General features: G+C 35.5%; 3 protein-coding genes across 3 annotated transcripts; all 3 read left to right on the top strand.

The window, feature by feature from the left end:
* Nucleotides 1-3,072: 3,072 nt before the first annotated feature.
* LOC125077133 (cuticle protein 16.8-like) lies at nt 3,073-5,239 on the top strand. The gene is made up of 2 exons (XM_047688948.1): nt 3,073-3,122; nt 4,273-5,239. Exons 1-2 carry the CDS (start codon nt 3,111-3,113, stop codon nt 4,780-4,782), a joined length of 522 nt encoding a protein of 173 aa, XP_047544904.1. The 5' UTR covers nt 3,073-3,110; the 3' UTR covers nt 4,783-5,239.
* A 1,025-nt stretch (nt 5,240-6,264) lies between these two features.
* Nucleotides 6,265-6,992, top strand: LOC125077369 (larval/pupal rigid cuticle protein 66-like). The gene is made up of 2 exons (XM_047689295.1): nt 6,265-6,333; nt 6,541-6,992. Exons 1-2 carry the CDS (start codon nt 6,322-6,324, stop codon nt 6,880-6,882), a joined length of 354 nt encoding a protein of 117 aa, XP_047545251.1. The 5' UTR covers nt 6,265-6,321; the 3' UTR covers nt 6,883-6,992.
* A 377-nt stretch (nt 6,993-7,369) lies between these two features.
* LOC125077363 (cuticle protein 7-like) lies at nt 7,370-8,298 on the top strand. The gene is made up of 2 exons (XM_047689287.1): nt 7,370-7,441; nt 7,571-8,298. The coding sequence occupies exons 1-2, from the start codon at nt 7,430-7,432 to the stop codon at nt 8,186-8,188; spliced, it is 630 nt and encodes a 209-aa protein (XP_047545243.1). The 5' UTR covers nt 7,370-7,429; the 3' UTR covers nt 8,189-8,298.
* Nucleotides 8,299-10,720: the final 2,422 nt, after the last annotated feature.

Raw genomic sequence — 10,720 nt, 5'->3', positions numbered from 1 at the left:
AACATAGTAATACTAACTAGTACTGATACTTAGCGATAGAATAAGTGATGTTTATAGGGCATATGTACATAGGGCTTGCATAAAGACCTACCATGGTCATCAGTCCGTTCACACTCCAGAATCTTCCCAATCGCAGCGCCACCTACTGGGCCCAATCAGAGCCATCCTGGGACCCAAACACATGTCCCAAAACCCAAAAACTAATTCCAAAATATTACATCGAAATCAGTCGAATTGTTTAGTAGGAGATCAGTTAAAAACGTACAGATTTTATATATATATAGCTTGAACGTTACCACTTATGATACATAAACGCCATACTAATATGCAATATACTACTTTTACAATAAGTGCTACAAAAATATACTCAAACAAAAACCGATATTTATCCGTATGCGTTTCTGCTACTTCAGTAAGTTTATCTTATTATCGTTATTAAACGACCTTGATATTAAGAATTAAACACGCTGACCACGGAAAAGGGAAAGCGATTGCGACGCGACACTGCAGCTGCGGCCACACCTATACAATTATATTGGAAGACGCTTGAACTATAAGAGCAAACTCAAAATACTTTAAAAAGTAAAGGAACATCACTACAGATTATTACTTCAACTTCGATATGCATAGAATCTTTTTACATCCTAACATTACAAAAGTAAAAAATACTTAAATGTTAATGATATGCGTCAAAGACTGACCAAAGTATCATTTATTGTTTTCTCTAATTAATATTAGTGTTAAAATCCACTCATAAATCTAACTAGTTAAATATTTTCGCTGAACTTAAAGCGAGTTCTTCCGTCTTTATATTACAGTGTAGATTAAAATTGCTGGAGTATTATCAAAGCGGCTTTTTGTTGTAAAAGCATCTCATTCGTTTTACTGCATACGTTTACAAAAGCATAAAAAAAAATCTTCAAGCGCTGTCAGCTTCAAGTCTTCCGCGTCTAATCGCAGTCGTAGTCATAATTCAAAGTGATGTTATAATAATGAGAATGAGTGTAATAATACTTATCAATTTTAATTAAAGAATACATCATGTGCCGTGAAACAAATGTGATGTATAATTATACTGATACTTAAAAATGTTGTGTGGTACAAGTTAAAAGAACTATAATGAGACCATACAATTAAATTATACGGTTAAAAATATAAGATCTCTTAAACATGTGTTATGTGTGTGTGTGTGTGTGTGTGTGTCATGTCATAAGTAGATATTGGTCCAAAAGCTAGATGCTTATTTGTTACAGTTATATGATTATATAACGCCAACACTATTGCACGACTCATGAAGCGGAGCACTAGAAAGTTTTTTTTTTATGTCAAAAGTATCTTACGATCGAAAAATTAGTTTCACCTCTGCTTACTTGGTAGGACTTTGTCTGAAGTCTGAAGGGTGAGTGAGCCAGTGTAAATACAGAAAGAAGGAAAATAACATCGTAGTTTCCAAAGTTGTTAACATTGCCGATGTAATATGTGGTCAATATATCTTACAGCGCCAATATATTGGACTGTTGCGACAACTTACCGTCAGGTGGAAAATTCGTCCGACCGCATATACCATAAAAACAATTGTCTTTTGACACATAATAATTACACGCCTTGAATGTACACAAATAAAAATATTAGGCGAATTCCAATGTTATTCTATTAAACGCTATCATCTTTTGACTATAACCGTGAACACGCTTACAAAGAGCAGCTTCACTTTCACACAGACTACAAGCAAACATACGACTTATTGCAATAGCTTAAAATTTATTTTGCATTGAACGATTAAACGAGATGATCCGATACTGTTAGAGGTCAGATTTTTGTTAATCGCTGGAGGCATCGTTGCAGTAATCAAGTTCATTGCCACGGTCAAGTTATTTTGAATACCAAGTTCAGTGGCATCATTAAGAGTTGCATAAGGTCTTGCATCATACTCGGCACGAATCTTTATGCTCTGAAAACATCCGGTAGTTTGTGTTTTTATCTTTAAGATGATTGTATCTTTTCTTACGAGTAGATTATAATTAGCATTGAAGTTTAGTAAGTATAAAAGATCGTTATAATTATTAACAGATAACTGAAGCTTCTTTTTTGTTATACAGTAAAAATAGCTACATTATTCCTGAGCGCTATCGGGTATCATTATTATATTTATAGCGTAACGTTTTTTATTTTAATAAGGTGGACTCGTGCAAAGGCAGGGCGAATCACTAGTATTTAATATTGTAACTTACGCAATATATAACTTCAAAGTAATTATTAACAATGTGAGATTCTTTTTGCTTGTATTTGTGCAAGTCTACTTCGATAGTTACCGGGTCACTAGCTGTTCTATTTGCCAACCTAATCTCTTTATTGGCAATTTAAGAGATGGTTAATATTTCTGACAATGCCAATGTCTATATGGCAGTGATATATAATTAGGTGGTCCATTTGGCAGATTGCCTTCATATATGAAATTAAAAAATAGATATATCCATTGGCTGGCAAAAAATAGATATATCATTGGTAAAAATAAAAATGATATTTTTTCTTAACAAAAAAAAGATGTCGGTTAGGTTCGGTCTAGGTTTTTTTTTCCAGGCCAATAATTACATACTAACTCTATTCTGTTTGATTAGAGAATCAAACACATGTAAAAGCTTTCAATCAACTTGCAATGTTTGATTGAATTTATGTAGTTGAAATTTATATGTTGGTTTAGTGACAGATAGTTCAATGACAATGCATTTTTATAGTAATCATGATCTGATTACGTACCTCATTGGCATCTGAGTAAGGAATTCCTTAACAAACCCTACACGAAATTATTATTTATTTTATTTTACTTTTAATTTATTCTCCAAATATGTTACCAATCCGTAATAACACCAGAAGTCACAAAAATAAAATTAAATGAAACATCGGTAACGATAATAAAGCTAGACTATTGGATTACCAGTATCTAGACTCCGAATATCTAACGCTCCACTTCCTTCTGACATATAATCCTCATTACGAAATGTGGTGTTATTTTTCATTTCTTCATATATAAATTGCGGGTTATTCAGATTGTATTCACACTTGACATCAGCATTAGAATCAACAAACGTCAACGCAACCGACTGTTCAACATGATGCACCAGGTGAGATCAATTATATTTAAATATATTATCTTTAGATTTTTCAACTGTAGGAAATGATATAGAATTCTTTCTTATTCTTTGAGCCGAGATAGCCCAGTGGTTAGAACGCTTGCATCTTAACCGATGATTTCGGGTTCAAACCCAGGCAGGCACCACTGAAATTTCATGTGCTTAATTTGTGTTTATAATTCATCTCGTGCTTGGCGGTGAAGGAAAACATCGCGAGGAAACCTGCATGTGTCTAATTTCAACTAAATTCTGCCACATGTGTATTCGGCCAACCCGCATTGGAGCAGCGTGGTGGAATATGCTCCGAACCTTCTCCTCAAAGGGAGAGGAGGCCTTTATCCTAGCAGTGGGACATTTACGGGCTGCTAATGCTAATGCTTATTCTTTGAATTGTTTTTACTAAATAAAGATAGCTACCAAAGAGGTCTTCTCTCCGATTAAGGGTTACATCGAATTTCAAAAACGAAATATTTTTTCCATATAAAAGTTACACTTGTCTTTATTACGTCCAATAAGGAGGACGACTGGCAAAAGTGATGATGATATTAAGTGGGTCTGAATTACACTGGGTCACTCAGACACTTGCTTAATTGCAGGCTCTCAAAAATCGACCATTGTTTGCAAATGTCATCAGTTAAAGTTTATGTCTATTTTATAATTTATTGAAGTCAACTAAATTATAAAAAGAATATTTATCCTCTGAGAATATTCGCACTGCATAAAACATTTTTTATGATCCAGTAATATAAATTTTGGCATAATAAAAGCTATTTTTACTTCGTTATAAAAAAAAAATACTTATATCCATAAAGGTTAACCCTTTCACTCTTAACAATATAGAATAAGATGTATATTAAATACTTATTTCGACCTTATGTACTTTTTTTATAAAGGCTATTTTTGATTAAACACATATACACTCAGACTTAATAAATATCAACAAAATAATAGACCCTTTATCTGCAAAATTTATAATGAGAGTTCCTACTTATTTGTTACCCGTGTTTTAAATTTAAGCCATCGTATACAACATCAGATTGCTTCTTCGGTCGTAAAGATCTCTCTTGTAATAAAATACTGTATAATACTTCAATAAATATGTACCTACTTGTGAAGGATAAAATAAATATTGTTATTCCAGGTCGTTCTTCTTTGTGTCGTGGTTATGGCTGCTCAATGCATGGTCTTGCATCGTGCGCCTGCGCCGTTATTCTTCGGACATTACCCTGAACCCAATTACAGTTTTGCATATGAGGTCAACGATGCCAATACTGGAGATGTTAAGAGTCAGCATGAGAGCAGACGTGGAGATATCGTCATCGGACAGTACTCCCTGGTCCAACCTGATGGTATTAAGAGGACTGTTGACTACAGTGCCAATGACCACACCGGATTCTTGGCGACTGTGAACAATCAGGGCAGACCAGCCACCCAGGAATCGAACAGGATGTACAACGTACAAGAGGAGACCACTCGCTCCCCAAGCAAGGCCCCTGAAATGCAATACAACACAGCGAGCACCGCTTCCTACAGCACACAGGGCTGGCCCGAAAACGTACCGACCCAGAGCGTAACAGTCGCTCCCGTCACCAACATTAGGACCTCGGTCATTCACCCCTCCTTCCACAATGGCCACAATCCTTGGATCTAAACAGTTAGAATATCGAGCACAGCAGTAAATTGACCCGGAATCGATTTTAATTTCAATTTAATTTGCATTTATTTCCTAAGCGGTTACCGCGCAATGGATATCAGCTGCGGATAAACTATATCATTCTTGTAGCTTGCCATCGAACACGTTTTAATGTGTTTATCGAACCGAGTAGTGGTTGTAAGCTTCGGCACGAGCCATCGCCTTATCGGTTTTTTGTCATCTCCCTTTGATCGAGATATTACACGTGACACAAGCTGAAACCTAGCGGAAGGAATACTTTTATTTTTAGTAGACCATTTTCGATACCAGTATTACCATAACGAGAATGTTATTTAATATATTCGCAGTTAACAAATAGTCAAACTGGTTTAAACTGGTTGAATGTGATAATAGCAAAATAAATTGAATTATTACTTACGATTGTATCGAATGACAACTGTATATTTATTAACGCTATCATATTTATTAAATTTTGTTTGTTATTTGATATTGAAAATAAACGTATGCAAATGGTATGTTTTATTTTTTTTAATTTTTTTATCGATTTTAAAATATATACTTACACATTAAAATATGAGTAAATTCTACAAATTGATTGTCTTAAAAAAAATTTTCATCTAAAGTAAATTATGTGTTTTGTCGTGAAAAAAAAAAATATTACAATTGTAAAAAAAATAGTCTGTATACAAGTTAAAAAAATTCAAAAGTCACGCCTGAGAATTAAGTTATTTAGTAGCTAATGTTTTTGTTCTAGTTCTTATTTTAAATATATGGTATAAGCTAATACATTTAGCAAACACTTAACTAAAGCCGAGATGACCTGTGATTCGAATCTTAACTGAAAATCGTGGGTTAGCCTAGACAAGTTCCCTCCTATCGAGGAGAAGGTTTATACCAAATTCCACCACACTGGTCCAATAGATACACAAGTGACAGTTTTTTATTCGACATGTGAGATTTCTTCACAACGTTTCTTTTCATTGCTCGATACGAGATTGATGAAAAAAAGCCATTTAATCTCAGTGTCATTTGTCCAGATTTGAACTCGCAACCTTTGCTTAAGATTCATGTTCTGCCACTGCACTTACCAATGCACTTACCCGACTTCCTTTTTTTAAAAAAAAAACAATAAAACATATTTAGATACAACATATTTGAGACTTATTTTAGTGATAACTGATATCAGTACATAAAAGGGTGTGGAAGTCAGCATTGTTTGTTGACATTTAAATTCTCGTATATACGATGTACACTTATATCAAGCGCGTATGTTCAAGGTCAATCTGGTAGTAATCAAGTAAGGCAGGATCGAAAGCTTCGTAAAAATACATCGATAACATCAACCTGAGACATTTCATTGGGTGCGTCGTCCGTCGTCGTATGATCTTGACTTTTAGACGTTTCCTGAATTTCTTTTTAAATAACAAGTTAAAGTAGAACTGGATCAAGATCTGGATATATAAAGCCAATGAAAATAACATCATAGCATCACAATCTCAGGACTCATCAACGTAGTCACAACACTCATCATACAACATGGTTGCGAAGGTAATATTTAATTATTAAACCTCAATTTATACTAAAATGAGTCTTAGAAACTCTCAAACCTCAATTTATACTAAAATGAGTCTTAGAAACTCTCAAACCTCAATTTATACTAAAATGAGTCTTAGAAACTCATTCCTCTGTATAATTTATTTTTAATCCGTTAGTAGCTAAAAACTGCAATGTTAAATTTATTTTTTATTGTTCCAGTTCGTTGTCCTTTTCGCTCTGGTGGCAGCTGTCAGTGCCGACCATTCAAGCTTCTCGTACGGTGTAGCCGATCCTTACACTGGTGACTTCAAGAGTCAGGTGGAGAGCCGCGCTGGAGACAATGTGCAGGGACAGTACTCTCTATTGGAATCCGATGGAACTCGCCGCACCGTGGACTACGCTGCTGGTGCTGAAGGCTTCAACGCTGTTGTGAGGAAGGACCCTGCTCTGTTCGCCTCTCTGCCCTATGCCTACAGTTCCGCATATGGATACCCTGCTGCCTACCCATACGGCAGATTCGGTGCCTTGGCCTACTCTTACCCCTACGGACGCTTCTACTAAATAACGACGATATGCTTCAAGGATAAAGTACAAGACTAAATTCATAATCATATTTTTATACCGCCATATATTAAAAACTATGTAAATATTGTACATAATAAAACCATCTATTTCCGACTAATTCTTTTATTTCGAGGAATCTATTGTCTTGTATATAATATTCGATTATAACCTTAATTTACTTTACACATATAATAAACTTATCTAGGAGTGAAGGTCAATGGTTTAGAAACGGACATTGTTACGGTCAATGACGTTAATATGGATTAGTTTCCTTTAAACATAATACGTTGAATTGTTAAGGTACTTGTAACCGCCAGCGTTGTCCGGCAAGCGAACTGCCCGATTAAGTTCCGCGTACTCAATAATTGTTTGCTAACGAAATTGAACTCTGAAAAACATTCACTTCGTGTGACCTAGAAGGCATACCTGTCATTTATTTCCTATTAATAGCGCCGAATGATTGTACAGGACTTGTATAAAAGCCCTTCTGTGGTCGGGACTTATCATTCTCAGTTTACTGTGCAACAAACACAAACGTTTCGAAATGGCAGCTAAGGTAATAATCGAACCTAGCATTTAATACAAATTCTAATCGATAGGGCATTGGCCCTTTAAATTAATATGTATTGCAAACGTGTTCGTATATTTAAAAATGTTTTCTAACGATAATTTTTATTGTTTCCAGTTCGTTGTTCTCGCTTTCTTGGTAGCCGCTGCACAAGGCAGCGCTATCCATGGTGCCGACTACACCAGCTTCTCCTATGGAGTTTCCGACCCTCACACCGGTGATGTGAAGAGCCAGCACGAAACCCGTGTCGGTGACAACGTTGTCGGCCAGTACTCTCTCTTGGAGTCCGACGGCAGCCGCCGTACCGTCGACTACGCTGCTGATGCTCACTCTGGATTCAACGCCATTGTACGCAAAGACCCTGCCCTCATCGGCCACGTCGCACCTGCTGTTGTTGCCGCTCCTCTGGCCCATGCCGCTCCCGTTGTTGCCGCTCCCTTGGCTCACGCTGCACCTCTCGCATACGCTAGCCACGCTGCTCCCGTCGCGTACGCTGCTGCTCCCGCCGTATCTTACTCCGCATCCTCTACCTCAGTAGCTCATGGAGGCGTCGCCGCTCCCTTGGCTCATGGCGTCATTGCCGCTCCCCTGGCTCATGGAGCTATCGCTGGTCCTCTCGCCCATGGATACGCCGCTCCCCTCGCCCATGGATACGGCGCTGCTCTCGCCCATGGATACGGTGCCTTGGGTCACGGTGCTGTCGCATACGGCGCCCATGGTCTCGGACACTACTAAGCATTGATATAGCAATTAATTTATGTACCTATCTAATTAATTATTTTGACGATGGTTATGAATGATGAATGATGAACTTGCTGTGATGAAATAAAAACTTTTTACAAGTATCTATCTATTTTTATTTAAAGCATATATAATTTAAATTTAAGAAAATAGTAATACTAAAACGTATCAAATTAAACTTCAAGTTCCTGCAGCTGCAGGCGCCCTGTAGATAAATTCACACGTTCAACTTTGTATCAAAACCAGTGCCAGACTTGAGGAAATTATGCAATTATGATAATATGAAAAGGAACTCGGTATCCACTCACCTTGACGCTATTGACACTTAGCTAACTAAATGTTTTTAGCACTAAATAGGGACGGTGAAGTATATAGATAGTTTTCTATCATCTACTAAGGTCATTGACATTACACGCCTCCATAAAACAATCTAGTGGAACCAAGTTACTGAATTGGAATTAAAAAAAGTAAAATGTTTTAAAGTAAAATAGACACAAAGGAAATATTACTATAGATAAAAAATAGGCTTTAAACGTTGCTCCTGAGTATTTCCGTAAATATAATATGTAGTTATAAAAGTTATTATTTCTACTTGTTGAATTTAAAAAGATAACTAAGGCGACAGTTATATACCTTATATTTTGAAATAACATATAAATATAGCCGTTGCCACGACATTGTATATTTATATACATAATTGACATATTATTCGGTGGTACCCTGTAGGTAGGATCCCGGACTACCACTATCCACCATCAATTATTGTTCCACTGCCTAACAATAATTGTCTGTATTGCTGTCTTGCCGTTTCAAGGACGAGAACTGTCGCTCTCGCCCTGGTATGTATATTTAAAAAGGGATACAGAATCTTAGATCCCATCCCATAGATGGCGCTGACAGTGGAAAGTTTGGTATAAATTTCCTACAATAGCTATGGATACCCTTGACCAATTTATAGCACGTGACTCATAACACTATAACCATATAATATAATTAAATTATTGTTAAATATAAATCTTAATATCTAATTAAATTAACATAATATACTAGACGAGATAGATATAATAGAATTTATTTACTGGTCATTTAAAATTATATTATTCTACTACAACTTTAATACTATAACTTTTATAATATATAGAAAACATTTACGTAATACTTTGCGTTACGACAGTAAAGTACTTTCAGTGAAGTCATATTTTAATAAAAAATCTAGGATCGAAAATGTCAATGACATTAATATTTTTAGCTTCTCGGGAAGGCTCGACCTCGTTCAAAAGACATTTTCATCATCACAGATCAGACAAGTTGACATCACAGTAGTTAATGACGTGATTATCATTAGCATTAGCAGCCTGTAAATTTTCCCACTGCTGGGCTAAAGGCCTCCTCTCCCTTTGAGGAGAAGGTTTAGAGCATATTTCACCACGCTGCTCCAATGCGGGTTGGCGGAATACACACGTGGCAGAATTTCGTTGAAATTAGACACATGCAGGTTTCCTCACGATGTTTTCCTTCACCGCCGAGCACGAGATGAATTATAAATGATTAAAATGCATTGTACGACGAAATTATAAAAATATTCCATATTTACGCAATATTCTTATACACATAGAATTCATTTGCAATGAAAATTATATCTAAAATATGATCTTAATCTTATCTGTATTAAAAAATAAATTAAACCTATACGAATATATAATGTTCAAATTCATTTAATTAAAAAAAAACATTTATCAAAATAACAATGCAATCATTAAAAAATACGCGTTAAATTAAATCATTTGTTAATTAGAGTAATACGACGTGCGCCTAGTTTCATAATAATATATTTGCAAAGTTACGAAGATTGTTATCTGTTAAGATTATTTCAAACGATTATTAATTACAAATTTTAATGAGTTTTATGGCAACTTGAACAACATATTTATATCGGTGGATATTCTATATATATCTTAAAATTATTAAATAAAATTATAGCAATTACGAGAATAGAGATCAAAGGACCCTCTAGTATAAAGTATGCTTATAATATTAATGATCATGAATTCAATTTACACACAGATGCATATGCATGTATTTATTAGGTTGTAGTAGTTTTTACTGGCGTGTTACATAGGTTCCTCCTATATTTTATACTCAATCCTATAAAAAAAAATTTTAATCATTTTTATATGGTATCAAAATCAGTGCCCGCCTGTGAAGGTTCCACCCACTCGTCATATATTCTACCGCCAAACAGCAACACTTTGTATTGTAATGTTCAGGCTTGAGTGGTGAGTGAGCCAGTGTAATAAGAACGTGAGATATAATAATTTAGTCCGTAAGATTGTTGGCGCATTGGAGATGTAAAGCGATTAAAATTTCTTACGGCGTCAATGTCTATGGGCGGTGGTGACCACTTACCATTAGGTAGACCATTTACTGGTTCATTTACCCATTTCATAAAAAAAAAAAACTATAAACTATGCCTAATAGTGTCGCCTGTCTTTTTGACAGCCAGTTAGTTTAGTCTATCAGACTCGA

The sequence above is a fragment of the Vanessa atalanta genome, chromosome 3 (assembly GCF_905147765.1).
Source record: "Vanessa atalanta chromosome 3, ilVanAtal1.2, whole genome shotgun sequence".
In the NCBI taxonomy this organism is placed as follows: Eukaryota; Metazoa; Arthropoda; class Insecta; order Lepidoptera; family Nymphalidae; genus Vanessa; species Vanessa atalanta.
The sequence above is the reverse complement of the archived record's forward strand: the minus strand, read 5'-3'. Positions and strand labels throughout refer to the sequence as shown.